Here is a 27,270-nt window from a genome sequence, read left to right as displayed (position 1 = left end):
AATCAGTTACAGATTACTGAAAACCATACCTTCCTATTTGATACCATTTTCCTCCAACAGTGGTAACTCATTATATCTTTCACCCTAGGTAGACAGTACATGTGTATGGAGGGATAATTGTCATTTTTATGAGGTTTTAACATTTATGCAGTAAAACAAAACAGCATTTTTAATATAATGCAGATTACTGGTACAATTCTTTCCAGAGTAGCTGTTGATTATATTTCAATATGTTCACTAGTTCAAAACACCTGTGTCAGATAAATGACTCATGGTGTGCTCCTGCAAAGCGTCATGACATATTGATGAGGTTACTCATTTTGATCAGCTGTGTTGGAGCAGGGACACATATAAAACAAACAGGACACTGGCTGTGGAGGCCTGGAGTTGGCCACAGGGGATGGAGTCTTCTGAGATCAAGACCAAAACCAAGACCAGACCTTCTGAGACCAGGACAAATTAAAACTTCAATAAATATTTCAGGACATTGTTTTTTTAACACCACAAAATGCAAAACATAATAAAAAAACGGTTAATTACTGAACTAAAACTACTTTTTGGCAAACTTTTATTTGCCAAAAATACCATTAAAATGGTATTTTAATACCATTTATTAGTTTTAATCCAAGCAGGTACGCAAATCGCCTCAGAAAATTCCCAAAACCATCAGAGCCAGTAAAATCTGTGACATGAAAGGTAAGACTGAATCACCCATCTTAAATAAAACCTAAAGGAATTATATTGGTACTAAACATAAAATTGTAACTCAAAATATCACTGACTGTGTTATCTGAAACATTTAAAACGCTAAATGTATCAAATAAAACAACTTTTTTTGCTGACACTTTTTAGTGCCCCTAACACTAATTGAATATGTTGTACTTTGTTCTTGTATTAAAGCAATTTCTTGTTTGTTTCATTATATTTGTACAGTTTAAATCATTTGAGATGTTTTCTTAATGCTATCTGGGAACTACAGCTGTAAAGCTACTGAAATTATTCATTACTCAATTACTCATTTAGAGTAGAATTTGGGCATAAAAAAATATGCTTTATAATATGAACATCTACATATCAGACTAAGTTAAAACAATATCAAATATTTGACTTTTTTCATGTTCGCAATCCAAGGCACATATTCAAAGCAACTTTAAACTTCTTTCACCATCTAATACCAACACACTTGGACACACACACAAACAGTAGACGAACACAGACGCACGCACGCACGCACACACACACACACACGCATACACACACACACACACACACACACACGCACACACACACACGCACACGCACACGCACACACACACACACACACACACACCCTCACTTAGTTTGTCCTTGGGCAGCAGCAACAGCAGCTGATGGTTGCTCTAAATGACATTAAAAGTAGGTTCTTGTAAACTTGGATAATTATGATAAATGTGAGTGATTATGATGAATTATTCCCCTCCATTGTGCTAATAGTGTAATTAGCAACAATAATCAAAGACTTGTGATGTTGAAATAAGGCAATGCTGCGGACAATTAGACCGCCGAGGACTAATAACAGGGAACTTATGGTGTTTTTTTTTTAGGTCAGATATGATGTCATTCCTGGAAGGACTTTGAAACAGTTTTTTCTTTTATTGTTTTTGTGTTTCTTGGTAAAATTATAAAATGGTGAACACACAGCTGATTCTGCATTGTCCTTCAACTCTAAATCACAGGTGTGATTTAACCTGAAACAGGTAAGCAGATAACACTGATGCTGTAAAATTGTGTATTATGTTCATGACATTTTGTGTTTTCAATTTTTTTGAATTATTGGCTGTGGTGCAGATTTTGTTTTCTTTGTTGTGGGTTGTGATGAAGACTAGGGTTATCTTCATCAATAGAATAAAGGTCAAATGTGTGATGAGCTGCATGACAAGTTACTACTAGGAGGCAACAAACTGACCAAACCAGGATACTCAGATCTGGCTGGACAACATGCAAAATCTAGAGCATACACATCTTAAAACAACACTGCTGCTTTTTCCCCACTATTGTGATTTTCTTGGATAACAAGAGGGATAGTTCCAGCTACAAGTATGCATGCAATGTGTATGCTCACAGTCACGGTCCATTTCTGGTTTCCTGAGAAGAATTAGAACATAAATTTAAATACAAGAGGTTATGTATTTTCCAGGTACATAGTGTCATTTTACAGTGAAATTAATGTGACCCTTAGTTGTTATGAAAATGCTGTGCTTATCAAATCTAACTTGGAAATTTGGCGCTTTCAAATTGGTTTCCGTCTCGTTAAGAACACCAACACTAGACGGGGTGTCAGTAACTCCTACTGTTACCGACACTTCAGGACGTCATCACAACAATGCTCCTCATCCCATTTACAACCATTCTTAGGAGCATTGAACTCAGGAACTCAGCAGACTCAACCACCAGGTGTTTGTTAATTGCTTCTGCTAGTCTGTAGGAGCTGAGTGAGGGAGTCGGGGGGTCGGGTAAGTGAGGGCTGCTCTGTGAGGCAGAGGTTCAGCTGGAGACAGCAGCTCCAAGGAGGAGCTTTGTGAGAGCAAGCGTTTAGGCAGGCCTGAATGGTTGCCACGGGAGATTCAAGGATTTCTCAAACATGAATGAGAGAATCAAAGCACCACTCCAGGTCTGTTTCTGATGACAGAATAACATTATTATCTGGTGTAAAGCTCAAGACTTCAATTTTACTCATATATTTCCTTTATTAAGCACAACTAGTCATCACTCCGTTATTTTATCATGAATATTACAATTCACCTCAAGTGTTCATATTTAAAGTCGACAGGCAGAGGACAACAGATACATTCTAAGCATCTACCAGACACTGATCTGATAATATGGAATTTTTTTAAGTAGAGACAAAAAAAGTGAAGAGATACAAGAAGTCTTTCTTCCCTTTAGCTTGACTCTGAATTACCCTTATGATAAATCATTTTCAACCACTCATTCTCGAGAACAGTTGGAGACATTGCTGCTCTCAGCCTCAGTTTGACGGATATTAGTCAAATTGCATCATGTGCTTTTAAAGATGAGTCTCTTTAACTGCAAGAGTGTGTTGGCAAGAGGCGTCAAGCTTCAAAGGAGGTTCTTTCCTCCAAGGTCATCTCATGTTTTAACTTCAATTTTAGCACTTTATGAGTGTGACTATAATTAAAATGATGGGGTTAGCTTTCTGACATATTACAACAGAGCAGCCTGAGAGACAAGCCTGGCTGATAACCTGGGGTTTAAACTGACAGGTGACACTTACATAACAATAATCCACATTTGGCTTGTTTAGATGTCAACTGATTTCTGACATTAATTTCTTTCCATCTACAGGAAAGAAGTTATTCTTAAAGAATAATTTAAGAATATCCATCCATCCATTTTCTTACACCCTTGTCCCTAATGGGGTCGGGAGGGTTGCTGGTGCCCATCTCCAGCTAACGTTCTGGGCGAGAGGCGGGGTCACCCTGGACAGGTCGCCAGTCTGTCGCAGGGCAACACAGAGACACACAGGACACACAACCATGCACACACACTCACACCTAGGAGCAATTTGGAGAGGTTGATTAACCTGATAGTCATGTTTTTGGACTGTGGGAGAAAACCGGAGTACCCGGAGAAAACCCACGCATGCACAGGAAGAACATGCAGAAAGACCGGGGCCGGGAATCGAACCCAGAGCCTTCTTGCTGCAAGGCAACAGCTCTACACACTGCGCCACTGTGCAGCCAATTTAAGAATATTATTGTTAAATTATAAGAAAAATTAAATTTCTTTAGATGGAAAGAATAATTTCTTTCTGTAAAAAAAACATGAATGGTAAGAGAAAGGCTAGGACTGTTTAATGAGAATAAACAGTTTTTTTGCTAACTAATAATGAGGTAAAATGTAAGGCTATGATTTTTAGGAAATGCTTTTTCAATACTAAGGCAGGACATATGAAAAGTCTTTTACAGATCAATTCATAAAAACACAGAGCAAGAGATGTAGAAGGTTAGCGGGTGCAAAGTAGCAATTTGGCACAACCTGCCAAATAAGTTAAATCAGACTGATGTCAGGGGCCTTACAATAGCAATAGGTCATAATTTATAGACTAAGTAATAAAAAAGTCAAGTTTTGTTTGGATTTGAAGATCAAACAGTGTAAAGCTGAACTCAGGTCTGATGTAATTATTGGGACATGGATGACTAGAACAAATAAAATGCTTCAGAAAAGTGGCTCAGATTTAAAGTTGAAACTGTTTAATATTTGGTTGCAGATATAAAGACTTGAATAAACTTAGTGTAGCAGACAGTTAGAGAGTTAGTGAAATAATACACAGTATTACCAAAAGTACTGAGACATGCCCTCCATACTTTTCAATTCAGTTCTTCCAATAATGTTTATGCCCACTAGTGTGTATGATTCAGCCACTCGACATTGCAGATTGCTTCTTCAAACATTGATGAAAAAGATTTGTTGTTCTAAGGAGGTCAGTGAATTCCAACCTGGTTCCCTTAGTACAATTATACAGTCAGTGCAATGAACATCTCCAAGCTTTACGTTGGCTTCAAATTAGCGGAAGAAGAGTTCATATAGAACTTCACAGGTCTGACATGTGAACACTTTGCATTTGGATGCAAAGTGTTGGATGCAGAGGTGGAAAGCATGCTGCCAGTTTGGTGGTTGCCAGGACCTTTACAGTCTGGCATGCAGGCATCATGTCAGACTGCATGACGCCTGTTATAAAATGATGTGGAAGGGGGATTATAATGTGTTTGGGGGATGAGGTTGACTCAGAGCTTTTGACTATTTTTATGACCCTAAAAAAGTGAGAAAAGTTTGGTAACGGTTGTTTCCTATTTCACTATATCTGCGTTACTGCACAAAGCAAACTTGACTGGCCTTGACAGCCTTTACCTGACTGATCAGCCTTGACAATGACTTCACTTATAAAAACAGAACAGCCAGAAAGAACTAATAATGCAAAAACTATGAATTATAAATAAACCATAAAAAAACCCTCAAACTGATACACCCAAGAATCGTGACAGAAGATGAATGTTGCTGAAAAAACTTTGACTAGTATATTCTGTTGTTCAGTCCTGCATGTGGATGAATTATTAAGAGATTCATTCAAATGGACAGTGTGGATTCTGTTTCAACTAAGCATCTACGATGCATAAAGCTTTTATGTTATGGGCCATGTTTGCTTCACAAGCATACAAGGAAGCATAGACTGTCTCAATCAATCCAATTCTCATTCATACTGTCTTTATGTGGCCTTAGTGTTTCTACTCTTCATCTATGACTTTTCACTTTTTTCGCTCTGCACTGATAACTAAATAGTGTTTGTGACATTTTCTTTCTGTTGGACTAATTCTGGGTGTTCTCTGAGCTTATTGTGCTCCAAGTGATCAGCATAGAAATATCAAAAGGCTGATTGTGCAGTTATCCAATCAGTTTACCGCTATTGCTTCAGTTGGAGTTACCGAGTAATCACAGTGACGTGTTTTCCCTGTGATGGAGGGGCAGTGCTCAGACTGGAGTTGGGTTTTAGAGGATAGTGATAATAGTTAGATGAATTTGATTTCTGATTAAGTTATTTACTTTACAGATTACTTAATTTTAAAAGAAATTAAATTAGATCACAAATACTTTGATCAGCAGCATCTATATAAAAATGACAAGTAGGGCGAGTCTGCTAGTAAACCTATTCACTAGGGAGTTTTTATGCTCTGTCCTTATTGCGTTAAATTGCTGCATAAAAAATTCACTTCCGTTTCTCTGTCTTCCCTATTTTCAAGGGTGTAACAATAACACTTGGTCTCCAGCACAGAAAGAACAATGAAACCGCATTTCCAGCTAGAAAACACACATCTCTCCATGTGACTGGCTTCTCACATGGACCAGATGTAACTACCTGAAACACAGGAGGGAAACAATGTTTTTACCAAGTCAGTGACAATTGTGACTGGATGAGTTGGATGACTAACTTTAATTTGATTACAGGATTGGAAATAGTAACGTGTTAGATTATTGAAAAAATGGTTTAGATTAGAGTAAGACCTCACTGACCTGACAGGTAGAGAGAAGGCGTGGTTTATGTCGGAACCAAACCTCTCAGTGTTTTTGGAAGTATCGTACGTGCATGATGTAGTCATGAAGAGATCCATCAGCTAGACTAAATTTCACCAATAAATGTGTGCTGGGCCTTCAAAAGCAGTAGAGGAAATGACAAATAACTAGACAATGCCATGTTATCTTTTAGTGAACCTGTATGTAGAGCAGTCCATTCCATGTAGGCTTTTAATTGACCTGCCACTGATTGGGATCAGCCCAGTCCAATGATCCTGCAGTTATGGATGGATAGGTGAAAACGATTGTCCTTGTATTAGACTTTGCTAAATGCAAATGTGACAGATTGCCTTGTAACTGAACAACAGCCATAACTTCCTAGTATGTCCTCTCTAAATATCCAAATAACAGAATTTTTACCTTTATGTTTTGGAAAGGCATAAAATCAATCAACTAAAGGAAAACCAGTGCGCCTTTTCCTTGTTGTTGACACAAATTCCGATATTTGAAGTTATCTTTTCAGGTTGAATGTGTGGTTGAGCTGTCAGTTTGCAACAAATCTACTGCTAGCTACAAGCAGCACAAATGTATTCACTCAGCTGGCTCCATGCTCTCAATGCAGATTTGCATTTAATACCACATACATGAATCCTAATAGCCTTTCTTCCTCTGACTGGTCATAGTGTCATTAGGGATCACTCTTTCACATTCCTGCATGTCTGCCTGAGACCTTTTTCTCCCTTCCCTGCCTTTTCATGCAGACAAATTAACACTGCTAAACACTCATGCTCATTGGAACATGTCGCTCCATCCCCTGCCTCTCTTCTTTACTGTCTCTAGACAAATTAACAATGAAGAGCAAACATGTTTCTCCTGGCGACTTCTGTCTGTCTCCTTCCTTTGGTCAAGTCAATGTTAGTAATCACTGAGATATCCAAACTAAATCCTTTTCTTCTTTTGCTTCTTCAATTTTTTTTTATGTTTTTCCACCTTTAGGGCAAATCCAAAGTGAAAAAAAAGTCTTTGCTTTCATTTTCTCTCAGACAAATTGACACTGATGACCACATAGATGTCCCCTTAGCCCCACTATCTATCTTTAGTTTAGTGCATGGGGAGGCTTTGTTAGAGGTTTGCACAAAGTCAAAGGGAAAAAAAGAACAAAAAAACCCTAAAATGTGGACCTCCAATAGACTCCAATTAATTTAAAAATCTTCCACCCATACAGATACACACACATACACACGCACACACACCCATCACCAGCCCCAATCAGCCCAGAATAAATCCGCGGTAGATCTAATTACTGTGCCGTCTCCGAAGACCCTGGTCGCCGCAAAGCCAATCTTCAACTCCTTGTTTGAACAGGCTGATGAACTAAGGGACTTGATGGATATCAAGTCATTTTGTTTAATTTATAAATGGATTTCCCCCTAATGCTTAAATTATCATCAGCATGAGAGACAGAGTGAGGGCACAATGAAAAGCATTTGGAAGGTAAAAAGTCTTGAACATGTGGTGCAGTGGAAGATGAGGGGATGGATAAATGAAGGAATGGAAGAGACAGGACAAAGAATTCCATGGAGAATTGTGAGCCTTTCCACTCTAGAACAATAAAAGTGTTGCATTACAAAATACAGCAGTGAATAAGGAGATATTAGAAAGCAAGCACTGGAGAACTTTTTCAAAGTTAGATTAAGGGCAGATCAGCATGTAGAAAAAAGTAAATCCACCACTGCGGCACCGCTGAAGTTGTTTAGTGAGTGAAGCAGGTGTGGAGGTGGGATGCACATGGCAAAGTGGTTACGACCTTTCTGGACAAAACTAAAGGAGAACACAGAATAATCTGTTAACTTATTCTAATCTAAACAGAGGAGCACGTAGCTTCCTGCTGATGAAAGAAAGAAAGAAAACAAGGTGCAGAAGTAAACTGTAACCAGAACCACCCTTCTCTACTCCTATCAATCACACATCCCATAACATCTGCAGTTTGATTCACCCTGCAACAAGAAACAAAATGGAGCTGGAAAATGTTTAAAAAACACTACCCTACTATGCCAGCAGAACAAAGTCAGAGGTCTGCAAGGATTTTAAACTGGTACCAGTATAAAAGAACGTCAACTTTAATTCAGATTCAATACTCTAATTAAAGTTACCCAGTCGGGTCAGATCGGGATCAGAAGCAATGTCTATGATCTCGGACCGGGTCGGGTTGGGTTGGATTTTCTAGGTCAAATCTAAACTCTATCAGGTGTTCTCTGCATTGCCCTGCAAAGGACTGGAAACCTGTTGATGTACCCCACCTTTAACCAATGACTGTCTTTGGCCACTTCCTCTCTACTCCATCTCACAACCATCAACATGACTCAGTGCTACCAGAAAACCAGTAAGCAAACACAGTGTGGAAAGCTCTAAGCAAATTCCAAAAAGGTTGAAATACTGACCAGTTCAAAAGCTTAGAGCAGTGGTTCTTAACCTTTTTTGAGGTACCGAACCCCCCAGTTGCATATGCGCATTCACTGAACCCTTCTTATTCCAACAACCTCCCCGACACACAAAATACTTTGCGGTATTCTGATTTGGTAATGTAATTACCAAATCTGTGTTACCACCCCCATGCCACTAGAGGCAGTAGCAACCCCGAAAAGATGCGACTAAGGAGCAGATTTAGACTATAGAATTTGGTAAAAACTGTGAGCTTTGCTGAAGTGATTAAAGACACAAGTTCAAATCCATGCTGAGAGTGGAACTCCTTCAATCAGGAGGAGTTCTGATTGGCTAAGCAATGTAACCTGATCCTCTGCAGCAAGTGATGGAAAAGGAGCGCGTCATCACGACTTTACACAAGTGTGTCTTTACCTCCGCAGCAGAGGCTCCGCCGAACCCCTGAGACCAACTCATCGAACCTCTGGGGTTCGATTGAACCCAGGTTAAGAACCACTGGCTTAGTTAACCACTGGCTGAGTTAAGTCCCTTTATCGAACAAAATTAATAAATAAATAGCTATGCATCAATAATTTTCAACTTCATTTACTGTTTTTGCTCAGTGAACACTGACTTTCACATCTATCTGCTTTCTTAAACTGATGTAACTTTTCAGATTATTTTCTTGCTCTGATGCATCATCTGCATCAATATACAGTCGATCATAGGGTTTTAAGTCCAGTCCAGCAGTTTACAGAACAAAAAATACATTATTATTATTACATTATTCTTTGTCATCAGATATCTCCCATAATCCATTGTGAATCAGAACATTTCGGAATAGAATGAATGGACTGAATATAACAGAGGATTATGCTGCATGACAACATTTACAGTGGGGAGAAAAAGTATTTGATACACTGTTGATTTTTCAAGTTTTCCCACTTGCAAAGCTTGTAATTTTTATCATAGGTACTCTTCAACTGTGAGTGATGGAATTTAAAACAAAAATCCAGAAAAATACAATGTATGATTTTTAAATAATTAATTTCCATTTTATTGTGTGAAATAAGTATTTGATCATCTATCAACCAGTAAGAATTTTGGCTCTCACAGACATGTTAGTTCTTCTTTAAGAAGCCCTCCTGTTCTCCACTCATTACCTGTATTAACTGCACCTGTTTGAACTTGTTACCTGTATAAAAGACACCTGTCCACACACTCAATCAATCAGACTCCAGCATCTCCACAATGCCCAAGACCAGAGAGCTGTGTAAGGACATCAGGGATAAAATTGTAGACCTGCACAAGGCTGGGATGGGCTACAGGACAATAGAAGAAGGCAACAACAGTTGGTGCAATTATTAGAAAATGGAAGAAATACAAAATAACGGAAAATCTCCCTCGGTCTGGGGCGCCATGCAAGATCTCACCTCGTGGAGCATCATTGATCTTGAGTAAGGTGAGAAATGAGCCCAGAACTACACGGCAGGACCTGGTCAATGACCTGAATAGAGCTGGGACCACAGTCTCATAGAAAACAATCAGTAACTCTCTACGCCGTCAAGGATTAAAATTCTGCAGTGCATGCAAGGTGCCCTTCCTCAAGCCAACGCATGTCAAAGCCCGTCTGATGTTTGCAAATGACCATCTGAATGATCCAGAGGAGGAATGGGAGAAGGTCATGTGGTCTGATGAGACAAAAATAGGACTTTTTGGTTTAAACTCCACTCGTCATGTTTGGAGGAAGAAGAATGATGAGTACAACCCCAAGAACACCATCCCAACCGTGAAGCATGGCTGTGGAAATATCATTCTTTGGGAATGCTTTTCTGCAAAGGGGACAGGACGACTGCACCATATTGTGGGAATGATGGACGGGGCCATGTATCGTGAGATTTTGGTCAACAACCTCCTTCCCTCAGTAAGAGCACTGAAGATGGGTCGTGGCTGGGTCTTCCAGCATGATAACGACCCAAAACACACAGCCAGGGCAACTAAAGAGTGGCTCCGTAGGAAACATCTTAAGGTCCTGGAGTGGCCTAGCCAGTCTCCAGACCTGAATCCAATAGAAAATCTTTGGAGGGAGCTTAAAGTCCGTGTGGCCCAGCGACAGCCCCGAAACCTGAAGGCTCTGGAGGAGATCTGTATGGAGGAGTGGGCCAAAATCCCTGCTGCAGTGTGTGCAAACCTGGTCAAGAACTACGGGAAACGTCTGATCTCTGTAATTGCAAACAAAGGTTTATGTACCAAATATTAAGTTTCTTTTTTCTGGTGTATCAAATACTTATTTCACACAATAAAATGGAAATTATTTAAAAATTATACATTGTATTTTTCTGGATTTTTGTTTTAGATTCCATCACTCACAGTTGAAGAGTACCTATGATAAAAATTACAATCATCTACAAGCTTTGCAAGTGGGAAAACCTGAAAACTCAACAGTTTATCAAATACTTGTTCTCCCCACTGTAGATCAGCTGTGTTACTCAGAGGTAATAAATGCATAGCACAATTCTTAAATCTTGTACAAAAACAAAATATATATATTGTGTCCTTTACATTTGTTACATTATAAGAGTAAAAATTGAGAAATCGATACATTTAGTAAGATAATTTAAGGAAGAGCTTAAAAGGTGAGGAGCTTGTTCTTGAATCTTCTATATCTACAATCATTTAAAACAGGCTGGTGTTTCCTCTGGGCCTTAATGACTGAATTTTGCAAAAGTTTTTCTGGCACTAATTAGTTTTCAGCAGAAGTTCAATACGAAGGAGGGCAGAGAAAAGTGGAGAGACACGCATGTAAATGGCCGGAATTTGAAACTGAGACGACTGCATCAAGGAAAGTAGCTTCCATTAATGGTGCACCTGCTCTGAGCACCTGGCTGGTTTTTACTCTATAGAAGTAGGAAATCACGATTACTGACAATAACTGAGGAAAAAAAAACAAAGACTCCCACTCTGTTCATACACAAATTAACAGTTAATCTGATTCACCCCTTTGGATCTTTTGACAAAGGGAGCACAAAAATGTCAACATAGGTGAATAGATTATTATCGATATAGATCATTTTATTTTCATAAAAATATTTTGTGAGGTAAAGTACACTACAAATGTCAGTCACCTGAGTGAAGCTGCTTCTGAGCTTGAAGTCTCAAGTTATCTAAAAAGCAAAGAGAGACCCCGATTCATGTCCTTACACCCGTCTCAGATCTCCTACCTGGCTCAGGCGTCTCAGAGTGCGATGATGATGACGCTGAGGACGCTCCGTCTTCACTGACCGCTCCCTGGGACAGAGACATGCCTCTCCCCGGAGGAAGCTTCATGCCAAGCTGCTCTGCCATCTCCACGTGGTCACCAGGGTGGACGTAGTCAAACACACTGCTTCCTGTTAGCTCCACCTGCAAAATAACAAATAATCAACATGTTGCCATTTGTTCATCGAACGTTGCGCTACACCTTTTTTCTTTTTCTCTGCATCTGTCTCAGTTCATCTGTAGCCTACGTCATTTTTCACTCAGCACTACTTTCTTTCTATTCTGGTGGATTGTCTCCTAAAATAAAAGGGAGGTTTTGTAATGAAGGGAAGAAGGTTTTGTACATCCTTTTGTTGATTAAAATCTTGAAATGCCAAAAAACAAATAGCTTTTATTTGTGCAGGACTATTGGGCAATCAACAGTTACTGATTTTAAGACATGTTGAGAACATTTTGCCCAGATCTGATTTAGAGCTCAATTTTCTCAGTCATGCAGTACATCCAAAATAGACGTTTTTAAGGTTTGTGGTGGCTGGGTATCCTTCTCTAAAGCAGTCTAAATTAGACATGGATTTTTATGAATATGAAATGTTTTAAAAAGGTAAATTTTCTGCTTTTAGCTTCATTGTTAGTCATTTTTCGCTTGTCTCCTACAGCTGTGAGTGCAAATGTTAAACATTTGCTTTTCAAAGACTGCATATATATGTAGCTATGTGGTCTTTAGGAGAAGAAATGTGGTCTACCTTTTATATTAAATGATGCATTTATCTTGAAATTGTTTCTTTTTTTAACCTTATTAATTTTAGGTCTGTCAAGGGGACAATTTGAAATGTTCATTACTGCACAATGTATAGAAATGCATAAATACATGAAACGAAATGAAAACAAAAATGAGTCCAGTTTTAGCCTTACAGTTGTTAACAGAGACGTGAGAACTGGCCTCATCTCCTCTCCCTCATCCCATTTATTCATCTCTTCCTTTCATCCTCATCTAATCTGTCCCTTTACAGACATGGACAATCGGCAGCATTTTGTCATTTTCATGAAAATTGAATAAATAATCTTCTTTTCACTATGAAAATTCAGAGTTCCTTCACGCTAAACTCTCTCATTAGTCAATATGGAAGCGGATTTGTCTTTGTTAATTGGGGATGAGGAGAGGGAGCATAAACAAAATGAAGTCTCATTCCATAATCAGCTTCCACACACAGGTGTGTATTCAACATAACAAACCTGCAACACACACAAGAAGGTGCATGTTCTGGTCACAGTTATGTGGTGTAATATCCATGAACCTGCGCACACACGGGAAAACATGGTTTCTAATAATATCCTCTGAGGTTTTATTGGAGGTGTGTTCTGTCATTTGTAGCATATCAAAAAGGTTGTACACATTTATTTCCATGTGTTAATCTGGTTATGTATAATGTGTGATTGTGTGTGCGTGTGTGTGTGTGTGTGTGTGTGTGGGTGCGTGCGTGTGTGTGTGTGTGTGTGTGTGTGTGTGTGTGTGTGTGTGTGTGTGTGCGTGTGTGTGTGTGTGTGTGGGTGTGTGTGTGTGTGTGTGCGTGTGCGCGCGTGCGTGCTTTTTGGGGTGTCCACTGGGACAAAGGGGATTATATGGATGTAATCCTTTTAATAAGAATTACCTTTAAGGCAATTTATTTCCCTCATAAAGTCTCATGTGAAACAGAAAGTAATGATTAAGAAATGACACTGATAGCTGAACCACATGAGCTCACACATACCAGAGCTACTGTTTACACGTTACACTGCTAATTGGATGAGCATTGTGACAAGATTACTTTTCTTATATTAAATTTAACTTGGCTAATCTACTTAACCAGTGTTGCACATTTTACGTGTTTCAAAAGCACATAAAGTGTACTTTTCTTATCTAGTTAATAGATAACTCAGTTAAATAATTATTACTCTATTTAATTGTGGGTATTGTAGTAAACCACTTCAGATTGGGCTAGGTCACCTCACTGCTGCGCCACAGTCCGCAGGGTGCAACGTCTGCCATGATGTGAAGTCATACAGCCCATAGGAATACAGAAACCTGTAGGTAAACTGCTACCATGGAAACAAATTAAAATCCTAAATTATTCATCTGTCATCTTGTGACCAAATTGGGCAGTAGTTAAATACTTGCGACATCAGCACAATAACTCGTCACTGTTTTTTTGTTTGCTTGTTTTTTCTCAGAAAAGCGACACATTTGTCACACCCTGTGTTTTTCAGTCATTTGTTTTAATTGCAATATATTTGCAAAGTTGGAGGAAAAGAATGTCGGCCAACGTATCTGACAATTTTAAGCTTTTTTTTTTCTATTCTGGTGGATTGTCTCCTAAAATAACAATCTACATTACTGACGTAAATATCAATTTACGTCAGTAATGTACGACATGTTTTCACAAACACTGTACTTAGCATAAAGCCTCTGGAAGAGCTAAGCAGTCAGCAGAACAGGCACAATAAATGGCTCACTAATACTTTGAAAGAGTTATACAGTTATGGAACTGTAGCTTCTCTGTGATTTACTGTGCTTCCCCTTTAAGAAAACATGCAATTAAAAACTAACTTTACATTGGTGAAAATGATTGTTTTGGTGTTTCTGCACAAGTAGAGACTTGAGTTCACAGCACCTCCTGCCTGTGTGTCACAACTACAAGCTTCTAGCACCTCAGGTGCTATGATAGATCTATGTTCCATTTGAATGCAAATACTTCAGATTAAACTAATTGATACATGGTGGACCCTGAAATAAACTCTCCTGTCTTCAAGCCAAGTCTGGTCTAAAGCTGTCTGTGTGGGTACCATGGACCCAGACAGACAGCTCCAGAAATGATGACAATCAACAATGGCAGCTCGTGTTCCCCGACTGCTTTCCTGTGGTTCCATCAAGTTCGTGTGTTTAATTGAAGTTCACTTGAGACTTTGATGGACAGATGCTCCTTTCGATCACCTGGAAGGATTTATTGAAAATGCCAGCCCTTTTCCCACATGATCTCCACAGAGAACATTCCAGGTGTTTCAATGAAACAAACCATCTGGCACATCAGCCATCAGCTCACAACAGACAGTGGAAACTTCAGACAGCACTGGGAGGAGCAAAGTAACTTTCCTGTGATTAAATCCGTGCCAGACACGCAGTGACTAAAGAACAAGATGTTTTCATCTTTGTTTTGCTGCTGACCCAGATCAGCTGCTTTCTGCAAAATACAGGTCAAAGCAGTGATCCTATATATTGCCTACAAGAACATGACACATCAACATGTCTTCAGAAAAACTCTTAGCTTAATTTAATATTTTTCTTTTTTTTAAAGGGGGAAAGAAAATACTTGGAAGTGCTAAACAAATGAGAAAACAACAAATAGATTAAATCTGATTTTCTCAAATCTTTAGTCAGAAATTGGCAAAAAGAAGAAAAAACAGAACAGTTTGGGGGATATCTAAGGTTCAGTAAGGGAGAGCTAAAAATGAAACCTTTGCCAAACATTGGTGCGCCTTCTTGCACCAACAAAACCTCCACAGCCTCATTGATATATCAACCCTCTGTCCAGGATCAGCTGCAGCTGCTACTAGCTTGTCGCTATCTTGACTGAAAACTGAATTCTTAGATTTGAGTGAGGGACGGCCTGCATCTGGGCACAGTGTGGACATGAGCTTTGACAATCTAAAACTAGCTGGATGCCTGTTTCCAGCGGTCATTGGGCGAGGCACTCTGTTCAGGTCGCCAGTCCATCACAGGAGCAAACAGAGACAACAGACAGGCCACCATGTATGCACATACTCACACATTAAGGCAGCTTAGAGTAACAAATAAACCTACATTCATAAATGTGGACAGTGAAAGGAAGTTTGAGCATGTCAAAGAAAGCATACAAACTCCATTCCAGCTGCTTTGTTTTCATCCAACAGCAGCTACGTTTATCTGCTCGGCTCTTTAACTGAACTTTTGAGCAACGTTTTCACTTTAAAAGTCCTGCTAACATCAGAACTGCTTCTGTGTCTGCATAGCTCTATGATTACAGGATCATCTGCAGCCTTAGCAGTGATGCTGTTCCTGCAATTCAGAAGCGTATGAAACAATGGCACGCCACATCAGCTGTTCAGGCTCTGGGTTTCTCTTTGCTCAATCCAATAAAACCTTTTCACATTAAATATTGTCCATGAAATATTGAAGTTTAATATCCCTACTCTATCCGAGGTCCTTCAGCCCAAAAGTTTCAAAGTTTTGAGTTTCACACGCACACACCCACACGCCTGCAAAAAATAAATACACATATACATAGTCAAAATTCATTCTAATTCTTCACAATTTCAATAAAATAAATTCCTAACGACTTTCTTTAGTAACAGTCACTGCCCAGTCCCCTGCCAAATCACATCAACCTGCCGCCTGGCAGATGGCAAAGAAAACATCAACAATTTGACTGTGAAAGCTAAAATTCTGTCCTGAAACACAACAAGAAGAACAAATGAAACACATGAAAAGTGAAGCGAGGAATTCTCATTAATCACTCTCACTCTCTATCATAGTTTAATTAATGTAAAAACATTTTAAAGCTTAACACACGAGCACAAACCCACATACCTCAAAACAGTGAAAAACCTCTGTGTGACTTTGCAAAGTACTAATCAAATAAATTGATGTTGGCTCGCAGGTTTCAGAATTAATTATAGCATTAAACATTAGCTAAGTGGGGTAATATTCCAAGTTTGATAGTGCATAATTACTCTGCTGTTAATGATTCATGGAACATCGTCCTTTAAAGCAAAGAAATGAGGAGAAACAACTGACAAAAGATGAACTGTGAAAAATCTTTACACAGTAACTTTATGACCTCAAATACTGAAGTCTTCACAGACTTCTACAGACTTCAGGAAATGTGGAATAATCTCATTCATCTTTTCAATTACACATCGACAATTATTCATAAAGTGTTTAGAATGTGCTGCATTCATCACAAAAGGGGTAAAAATTTCACCAAAACAACAAAATTCTCATCTTACAAGAATGCAATGGACTTTAAAGGAGGGTTATTATGTATTTCCCAGGTACATAAAGCCATAACCCTAACCCTACCCTATGACACAATCAAATAACTATGTGACCTTATATTGTTATACAAATTCTGAATATGTCAAACATGACTTAAAAGGAATTTGGCTTCACAATTTGACACCTTGTAATGGGTCTCTGTCTCTTTAAGAAGGTCCTGCTCTGTCACTCTGCCTTTAGCACATCATCAAAACCATTCCTTCTCATTATCCCATTCATAAACATTCTTATGGTGTGTTGCTCTCTTGATGATAAGCTCAGCAGACACTCAGCTCCACCAGATGTTTGCTAATTGCTGCTGCTGCTAGTTTGGAGGAGCAGAGAGGCAGAGGGGCTGGACACTGCAGCTCAAAGGAGTTTTTGTAGAAATGGGCAGGGCTTTGGTTAGACCCCCAAATGGTTGCCATGGGAGATTCAAGGATTTCTAAAACATGCATCAAAGACTCAAAGAATAACTCCAGGTATTTCTTTGATGAAGGAATAACATTATAACATGACATAAAGCTAAAAAAAGTCCCTTTTACAAAATATTAAAACATCATAAATAATAATTGAAGTAATAACTTCTCACAAGATGTATTGAGGGACATCCAACGGGACTTAAATGCAGTTTTAGTAAATGTCAGTGTCTCTGTGAACAAGCTACAACTATGAGTAACGTGTGTGTGAAGATGAAACTAACCACCTGATGACATCACGGCGGAATCATCAGTCATGAATAATAATGACGCTGTAGAGTCAATAACTGCATGTGTTCACACACACACGCACACACACACACACACACACACACACACACACACACACACACACACACACACGCACACACGCACACACATCCCATATCTAAGACGCTTTTCTTGTCAACTGCTCAGAAAATGACAAATGGTCAGTCCATTATGAACTGTGTGTGTGTGGGGGTGTGTGTGTGTGCGTGTGTGTGTGTTTGTGTACATATAGGTGTGTCCACCAAGCTGATACATTTTGATTTATTAGGCAGAACAGAACACAGAACACTCAGACAATCACATCATTGAGCTAAGAAAGAGAGGTGACTATAAAGAGGGGGAGCCTGCACATTAAGTCACTCAGGAAGGACAGAGATGTTTATCTCTGCTGCTGCTGTTTTAGACCATATTTTATTCTAATCAGTGGCAAAAATATGCAAGAATGCAACAAGTCTGTGTGTGTGCATGTGTGTGTGTGTGTAGGGGTGTGTGTGTGCGTGTATATCAAAACAGCCCTTTCATTGAGACAGGGGAGCACCCACCTCCAAGTCCTGGAGAAATACTATCTCTCAACCTTTAGATGAAACCTTTCATTAACCTGAATCAAATGCTTCTATTCCCTCATCAACATGTAATATAGAGGCCTGGTAACGAGCTACTGATTTGATGCAGGTGTGTTGGAGAAGGGATGCATCTAAAAGTTGCGGGATGGTAGTTCTCCAGGACTGGACTCTGCAGAAAGCCATGTGAGCAGAAGAAGAGAAAATGACTTAGATTTACACAGTTTTACAGAAAGTAACTAAGTTAGATTACAAGTTACTTTATTAGTTACAGTGACAGGTGTTCTACTAAGGATTTGTGAATATTTTGGAAAACCATGAATCATTTTCATCCAGGTTTGTAGCCAGAACACATTATAATTTGCGGTAGAAAGGGGCATGAATACTTTGGAAGACTGTGCAGACAACAGAAGACATTTCTTGCAGGAAAGATGAATATAAAAAGTAAAGCTGTACAGTGTGGAGGCCAGGCTGGGCAGTTCCACACATCATGATTCAATACGGTTATATCAGTCAGCTTTCTAGTTTTATTTACATAAATTGTTTCTAGATTCTTTATGATATCTCTCTTCAGTGGTAGCATGTTACTTGTTGTCTCTGTATAGCCAGCGATAACAGTTTTTTCTGTGTTTTTTAACCAACTCGAACAACGAAATATTGAACTTTGTGTGCATCTGTAATGGAATAAACAAACCTTTTCAAAGCTGTAATAAATCACTCCACACTGAGGAGCCTGTGCGTATCTGTTTGTGTGCTTTGTGTGGTTTAAACCCCCGGAGAGGGAAGAGGTAAGAGATCCTTCACCAAGATCAATACACACTCACACATCCTTTGCCTCCATGTCCCAAAGCACTAAAGCTTGTTCAACTTGATGATTTGTTAAAGCAAAAGCAACAGACACAGATGTTAATATAACATTCACTCTGGCTCCACTTCACCCCCCATAACCATGAAACAATATTTGGTGCCTTGGGGTCTTTAAGGAATCATGTGGTAACATTTACTACCCACAAGTTCTGCACAGTGTTTGATACACCAAGGATTTTTCAAGTTTTCCTACTAACCAAAAGTGCAGAGGTCTATACTGTCCGCCTGAAATGTGAGACACAACATGGAAAAACTATCCATTTTAAATAATTAATTAGCATTTCATTGCACTGAATAAGAATTTGATACACTAGAACAACAGAATGTAATGTTTGGTGCAGAAACCTTTGTGTCCAGTTCCAGAGTTTCCTGTAGATCTTCACCACATTTGCTCACATTGCGGCAGAGTTTTGTTCCTCTTCATACAGATCTTCTCCAGATCGTTCAGGTTTCAGGGCTGTTGCTGGACAATACCGATTTTCTGCTGGGGTCAGATCTGGAGACTGGATAGATCAATCTGAAATGTTTCCTACGGAGTCACTTCTTATTCCCCCTGGCTGTGGGTTTGGGGTCATTGTCACACTAGTAGACCCAGCTACGACCCTCTCCACTGGTCTCACTGAGGGAAGGAGGTTGTTGCCCAAAATCTGATGACACATGGTCCGACCATCCTGTCCTCAATACCCTCCAGTCCTTTTGACCCATTTACAGAGCATGATGGTTGCACCTTCATGTTTCACAGTTGGGATGGAGTTCTTGGGATTAAACTCTTCCTTCTTCTTCCAAACACGGCCATGTGAAGATGAAACCAAAATGTTCTGCTTTGGACTCATCTGAAAACCTAATCTTCTCCCATGTCTCCTCTGGATCATCCAGATGATGACTGGCAAACTGCAGTTGGGCCCACAGACGCCTGGCAGGGAGGTTGAGCAATTTTGTCTAACAGATATGCATCCATTAGAGCCTGAAGGAGTCAAAAACCCAACCTCTAGCAGTAAAAGCAAAAATCTCAAAATTGTTTAGTGTTTGGTTCCTCAGAAATCACAGATCATACTCAGAAAATAATTTACTGCTGGTGTAATTCCATCCATCCATGTCACACTGACGTAAAAAGATGTTTTTCGACCATATGCAATTCAGACAGTCCTGGTGACAGCTGGTGAAGACATGATCCTCAAACTCGCAAATAAAGTGCATATTTGCATGACTGAAATTAGACAACCTGCTGATTTTTTTACCTGCTTTTCTCTCAGAATCTGTCTAGTTTATGACTTAGAGCTCTTTTTCTGGTTTCAGACGTATATTCTCCTGTCCCCATCCACCCCGCTAAATCCACTGTGAAGACCCAGAAATCTCTCTTGTATTCTGCCTAAAGCTCACAACAATGGTGGTCTTTCAACATTAGAGCGAGAGCCTCAGACACTGATAAGCTTAGTGTTGTGTGTCCAAACATCAGGGCCAATCCCTGCTTCCCACTGCATTATGGGACTCTGATAAGAACACAATGGAGGGGCACTTTTATCATGTTTCTCATGCTAATACATCTACTACCGCCTTCCTTCTTACTGAGGAGATTTCATTTGTTTGGTGTGTTAATGACCTGTACAGAGCTTTAGTTGGTGTGTGTATGTGCTAAAGGCTGAATCTTATTCATCCAACAGAGAGGTCCTTAGGGCAAAATATAGGAACACACACACGCACATGCACACGCACACGCACACACACGCACACACACACACACACACACACACACACACACACGCATACACACACCCACACATGCACACACACACATGCACGCACACGTGCGTTAAATAAGTCCAACTCTGAAAATCAGTTTGATGTTTTGCGAAAGCTTTTTGGCTCTTGCAGTTGATTCAGAACAGGAACAAATGCACACCAGGCCTTTCATTGGTGATGTTTTCCAACCCAATCCAAGCACTGTCCTCTGGCTACTGGAGCTCAGGTCATGAACTAACAGGTCCAGGAGGGAACTCGGACATCTCGTTCCCAGAAACACACATTATGTCCACAGTTCACCTCTTTTACAGAACAGAGGCAGAACATTTTCAGTCCAGCTCAGAAACATTTAGAGATTTTGGTGCAGCTGTTCTCTCTCAGAGAATCATGTTCAGGTCATAAACACACAGAGCCATCTTTTTCAATCAAGACAAATGCAATAAACACATAATTAAATATACATTTTCACACACACATATTTAAATTTGTAAAGCAATTTGAAAGATTATTTGTACAAATACATCTTAAACACACAATAACCTCACCATTTTTGTTAGTGAGATGAAATTGAGAAAAACATTGGACATTGTTTTTCGAGAACCTGATCGTACAGAGAAGGCATGTTGATATCGATAGACTGATCTGTGACGTGAAAACTGATACAGCTGCAAATTAACGAAACCACATGGGAGTTTATTAAAAAAAAATCAATCCATGATTATGATCTATGAGATTAGACTGAAAAGTCACAATCGGTTGTGTGTCTTTATCCTCTAATATCTCCAGCCCCTCTGACTGTCAGGTTGCTGACAGAACTAACACAGCTGAAGGAGAGCAGAGCCTGAGTAGACAGAGATCCAACAAGATCTATGACCAGATTACTTGATTTGAAGAACTTCTTAGAGTACATCCCATATTTATTTTACTAACAGGCAAAGGGTATTATATCCCTATAAAAAAATAAACCAAAAAAAATAACTTACAGGTAGGAAAAGATTTCAGATTAAAAAGGTTTTGGTGATGGAAACCGCCAGTGAAGCTTCCAGGACATAAACACAATCCAGGAGTTGGTTTGACTGCACTCTGGGTGGGGAAAAGGCTCTGAAAACTTGTTTAATTTTATCAAACGCCTTGTGACTGAAACTCTTTCTTTGATTTTCAAGAAAATGTGGAGCAACTCATCTAAATTCTCATTAAGAAACTATCCACCATTTTCCTCTGCTGGCTGCAGCTGGTAGCATCAGCTAAAACAATTCAGTAAGTTGAAGATGCTGACCTTCACCAGCGGGATTCAGGTTTCTGAAATCCTTTTTAAAACATGGCAGACTGTCACAGTGCAAGAAGCTGCTGCAACGTCTGACGAGTGACCATCTGAGTAAACAGAAAAAAAACAATAAACAAGAGAGACAAATCTCGTTGCCTGTAATGGACTGCACAGAAATCAATGTTAATCCAACAGCAGACATATCACTACAAAACACAAGACTGTTAAATCTAACAATGCAGCAGATGGAAGATGACTGAGGATCCACACAACAGAAGGAATCCAAACATCGTCAGCATCAATGAAGGGATATTTTGTTACGAAGAAATCAGCTGGAAGAATGTGTGTGTGTGTCCGTGTGTGTGCGCGTGTGTGCGTTGAGATTAATGTGCCTTTGTCTAAATTAGATTTTAAATTTTTGAAATCTTTTATGGGGTATTTGTCTGTTGTTCCAACACTGATGCTATTTTCTGTCGGCCACAATGTGTGTGTGTGTGTGTGTGTGTGTGTGTGTGTGTGTGTGTGTGGGTGTGTGTGTGTGTGTGTGTGTGTGCGTGCCTGTGTCTATCTGTAGGGCAATTAATTGAGCAGCAATTGGACTGTGTCGCTGCAGCCCTCCCTTTGTAAGCCCCTACAGAGCTTTAAATGCAGACAAACACACACAGACCAAAGGCAAACACACATGCACACAAACGCTACAATACATAAAACTCAGAGCCATTTCTCAACACAGTCTCATAGAAACACACACACGGGCACACACACCTACACACACACACACACACACACACAGAGCGGTGTTCCCCCAGGATCTCCACATTCAGCTGTGGTGACCTTGACAAGAACAAAACAAACTGCCGTTGCTCTCTTCTTCACATCTCTGTCTTTCTCTGCCTAAGTGTATCTGCGGCTCTGTTGCTCCTCCTCTCTCTCATTCTACACTCTTCTATACATCATTTTTGTTCTTTGTTTATTCTCCACAGGTCGTAATCATACTTAAAAGTATGAATGTGATCATAGCAGATCTGGTGGATTCCTCACCAAATAACTCATCAGGTTTCTGCTCCATTCGTCCAACTCTACCCAACCCAACAGGTCCTGTTCAACCAGGAGCAGAGATACACTCCACAGATGACAAAATGGCCACAGGGATGCAGTTGGAACTCATGTGGTGGATACAATAGGGCAGTGGTTCTTAACCTGGGTTCAATTGAACCCCAGGGGTTCGATGAGTTGGTCTCAGGGGTTCGGCAGAGCCTCTGCCGCGGAGGTAAAGACACACTTGTGTAAAGTCGTGATGACGCGCTGCGTTGCCATCACTTGCTGCAGAGGATCACGTTACATCGCTTAGCCAATCAGTGCTGCAGAGGAGCACTGATTGAAGGAGTTCCACTCTCAGCATGGATTTGAACGTGTGTTTAATGGGGTATATGCCAGAGACATTATGTGTTTTAGCACTTCCGCATTTTTTTGCCACATAGAATGCTTCCGGTGCACAGGCAACAGTATGTTAACAGGCAACAGTATGTTAACAGGCAACAGTATATTAACAGGCAACAGTATGTTAACAGGCAACAGTATGTTAACAATGGCTCTTCAGTCGCTGCAGGACTATTAATGATACCTATATAATTATTCAGACGTCCTGAAACGCTCCAACAACAAAGGATTTAAGCTGGATGTGTCAAAACTTCACAATAACTTCGAAGTTAATAAATCATTTGTATTCACCATAATGCTTCATATGTCTGACGTAGCTAACAGGGACAAGCTTACAAAGGTGCTATGTAAATGTTAAGTGTTTTGATCTGTGCATTGTGCAATCTACATATCTATGCTGTATAGATAAAGATATAGATATAAACATATATAGATCTGTCTATATTGTGCCCAAGTTATCAGTCGAAGCTGAAGTTAGCTTCCGAATGTAGCATCTAATTTGGAAAATAGCTAAAGGGCTTAACTTTTCACTATCTTGAGCTTTTTTAATGTGTTGTACTTTAAAAACAACACCTAGACATTTCAAACCTAAGTAGATTATTCTGTACTAACAGCAGAATAAATAAAACATTTGTGAAACCTTCTAATTGATTTGTGAAATTTGTAAAATGTCAATAGATTCCAGAACGCATTAGATCAGAATTATTAATTTGTGATTATTTTACTTTCCGTTTTCTTTCTTTTTTTAATCTTTATTACAGTTTGAGTTGGACAGGAGTTCAGTTTGATGTCTTCCTGGACGGAGAGATTGGCTGAGCTAATGCTGTCAACAACTTTTCTCCTACTATTAACTTTTCTGCTTTTCTTTATATAAAGTATTTCTATCAGTTACTCTTTTTCCGTATTTTATACTGTATTTGTTTATACAGTATTTTTTATTTTTACCTTAATGCTTACCTGGTCAGTTGAGGTGGAAATGTACATCCTCTTGATTACTTACAAATGTCAGAACCACATGGACTGAGCTGGTTACATCAGATCAATCTGAATCTTTATTTCTCATTAAAATGACTTATTGTAATTTTAAGACATTGTTATAAAATTGCATCTTTATTCTGCTGTAATGACTGAATTCTTGCAATTAAAATTTCTTGTATCCTGACCGTAATGCTCCCTACAACTCACAGAACAGATGATTGAAATAAAGGCATTTTTTAAAGTATTTTCTGTGATTTTATTATAGAAATTGAGGGCAGGAGGAATCGATTAAAATCAAATCTGGTATGAAAAAAAAATCTTGTATCATCCAGCCTTATTCAGCATATTAAATTATATGACTAACTACATATTACTTAATATTCACATTTCTTTGCTGGTATAACCTATATGTGTTGCATTTTAACATCTCACTTGAATTCCTGATCTACATACAAATACTTGATATAACGTAAACACTGAGAAAAGGGGAAAAAGTTTGTGAAATGTAGAGATTAAATTTTATTGTAGGTACAAACAGGATAGCAAAATGAACAGTGAATATATGATATACTTCCTAGCAGCTAATCAGACATCAGACTTGTTTTGCCTTTACTGATGATGAAAACTCGTCACTCTGGAGGAGAGGAAGACCAGCTCAGCCCCATCCAGGATGACTGCAGTGTCAGGGTATCCAACAAAGTCTGCAGGTAGATTTTTGCATATCTGGTGCTCCGGTTTCAAGATCATAGTTTAACCAAGTACTGTAAATAAAAAGTTAGTCCACGTTGTGATGATCTGGCAGACCGTGTACTGATGGATGCCGTCAGCTGGTCCAGGTGCTTGGATCCAGTGGAAAGGTAATCGGCACAGCGATCATGACTCAGAAACACATCACAAGGTGTTATGATGCAAACCTGAAAAATTAAAAAGAAAAAAAACTAAGAAGCGTCCATATTTAGCTGCACAACGTAATCAAAACTAGTAAATCCTCAGCTCTTTTTGAGAGTTTCGCTTGAAAATAAATTGACAATATCTCAGGAAATTAAATGTGTACGTGAAATAGTTCTGGTATCACAAAGAAACTGCAAAAAAATGTTTCAGAATTGTAACAACACTGAAGTTACTGAGTAAGAGTGAACTAAAATACAACTTAGAAAATGCATGTTAAAATCTGAATACTCTTTTGAAAGTGTGCAGCTGAAATTAATTTAAACTACTAGCAGGCAAAGCACCATGTTCGCCTAATATCTGTACCAACAATAATACAAAAATGATGCATATAAGAGGCATTAGTTTATAAAAGTGGAGGCAAACCTAAATTTACCTTTTTAAAAACAAAATGCAGTCATAACCTAATTTTCTAAGCAGAATCTCAGAGGGGAAAAAAAGAGAAATTACGTTGTGTAACGCAAGAACAGATTATAGCAGCCAAGTGGAAAAATTCACTCAAACGTGGATTATATTATTAAACAGCAAAGGTAGATGTCATATTTTTGGGATTCGGGAAATACGTGATTTCTACAATTTGGGTTTTTTATGTGGGTCGGTGCCACTTAAACGGCTGTAAAGCGAAGGTTTTGGACCTTAATCTGACTAACTAGTTCAGGCTGAAGCGTTGCTGCCCTCGGTTGTTCTTAAATTACTGTGCTCGATATCGCTTGGACTGCATGTTAAATGTATTTTATATAATTGTCACATAAAAAAAAGCTAAGGAGTTGCCTAAAAATAATTTCATACTCCATATAACACAAATGCAAACATCAACACACTATTGACTCACCTTGTGCCGAATCGCTGCCTCTGTTCTCAGCCTGTTCCCGTTGCAGTGGATTTCCTCCTGCATTATTTTCCTCCAACAAATTATTCCAGTGAACGAAGCTCGTACAGCTCCCTTTTAACCTCAGTCTTCCCATTTCTGACGCTGGATCTTCAATATCCTCAAACTTTGAAATAGCAGGCAGCTACAAACCGGGTGTTAGCTGTAGTGGCTAAGTCTTGGCTACAGTCCGCTGTTGCCTTGATATCAGCAGGAAAATGACAAAAAACTAAGCACTGGATGGTACCGGCTAATTACTGGACACAACGGCACACCACAAAACTCAATTGTTGTACCAGTAGCTCACAGAAATTTTAAGTTTTAAGTCTTTTTCTTGGTACAGATCTTGCAGCTTTGGGTAAAAACAATAGGAGCAAGCAGGACCCGGAAACAATCTATGTGGCATAAATTCAAACGGAAATACGTCACCACCTCTCGTGGCATATACCCATTACTTCAGCAAAGCTCACCGTTTTTTTACCAAATTCTGTAGCTTTCGGCGTACTTCTAAATCTGTTCCTTAGACGCATCTTTTCGGGGTTGGTACTGCCTCTAGTGGCGTGGGGGTGACACAACTAATATAATCACATTTTATTTATCACTACAGAAGGGTTTTGTGAATGTCCATAATGAAACTGGTGGGTTCGGTACCTCAAAAAAGGTTAAGAACCACTGCATTAGGGTGAACTTTCCTCTCTTTAAATGTCTAACCACGAGTCAGTGACAGCAACGAGCTAAAGACAAGCCACCGTTATAAAAGGAAACTACATTCACCAATGAACTGCTTGAAATATATCGTAATATATTTGAATATATTATTTTCGCAATACATTCTCTAATATATTGTAAACACATTGAATATATATTGATGATTCGTGTATTATACAATATATTATATGTTTATGTAATACTTTCAAATAAATAGCAAAATATACAAATCATTTCTGCTTTCTATACAGTGTATATATTTAACATGAATATGTAATGTGTGTTTATATATCCCAAAAATATGCAATGTATCATGTATTGTGATTTATATGGGAAAAGGTATAGTGTCACAT

The 27,270-nt window shown here is 39.1% G+C and overlaps 1 protein-coding gene across 3 annotated transcripts in view; it reads right to left on the bottom strand.

The window, feature by feature from the left end:
* npas3 (neuronal PAS domain protein 3) overlaps window positions 1–27,270 on the bottom strand; it is a 318,422-nt gene that overhangs the window by 49,368 nt on the left and 241,784 nt on the right. For all 3 annotated transcript variants that reach the window (XM_008398666.3, XM_008398667.3, XM_008398668.3), the window contains one exon: window positions 11,712–11,892. In XM_008398666.3, coding sequence (XP_008396888.1) covers window positions 11,712–11,892 — 181 coding nt within the window. The remainder of the gene's footprint in view (window positions 1–11,711; window positions 11,893–27,270) is intronic.

Source organism: Poecilia reticulata, chromosome 22 (assembly GCF_904066995.2).
Source record: "Poecilia reticulata chromosome 22, P_reticulata-male-v2, whole genome shotgun sequence".
Classification (NCBI taxonomy): Eukaryota; Metazoa; Chordata; class Actinopteri; order Cyprinodontiformes; family Poeciliidae; genus Poecilia; species Poecilia reticulata.
Note: the sequence above shows the minus strand (reverse complement) of the source record. Positions and strands in the feature narration are given on the sequence as shown.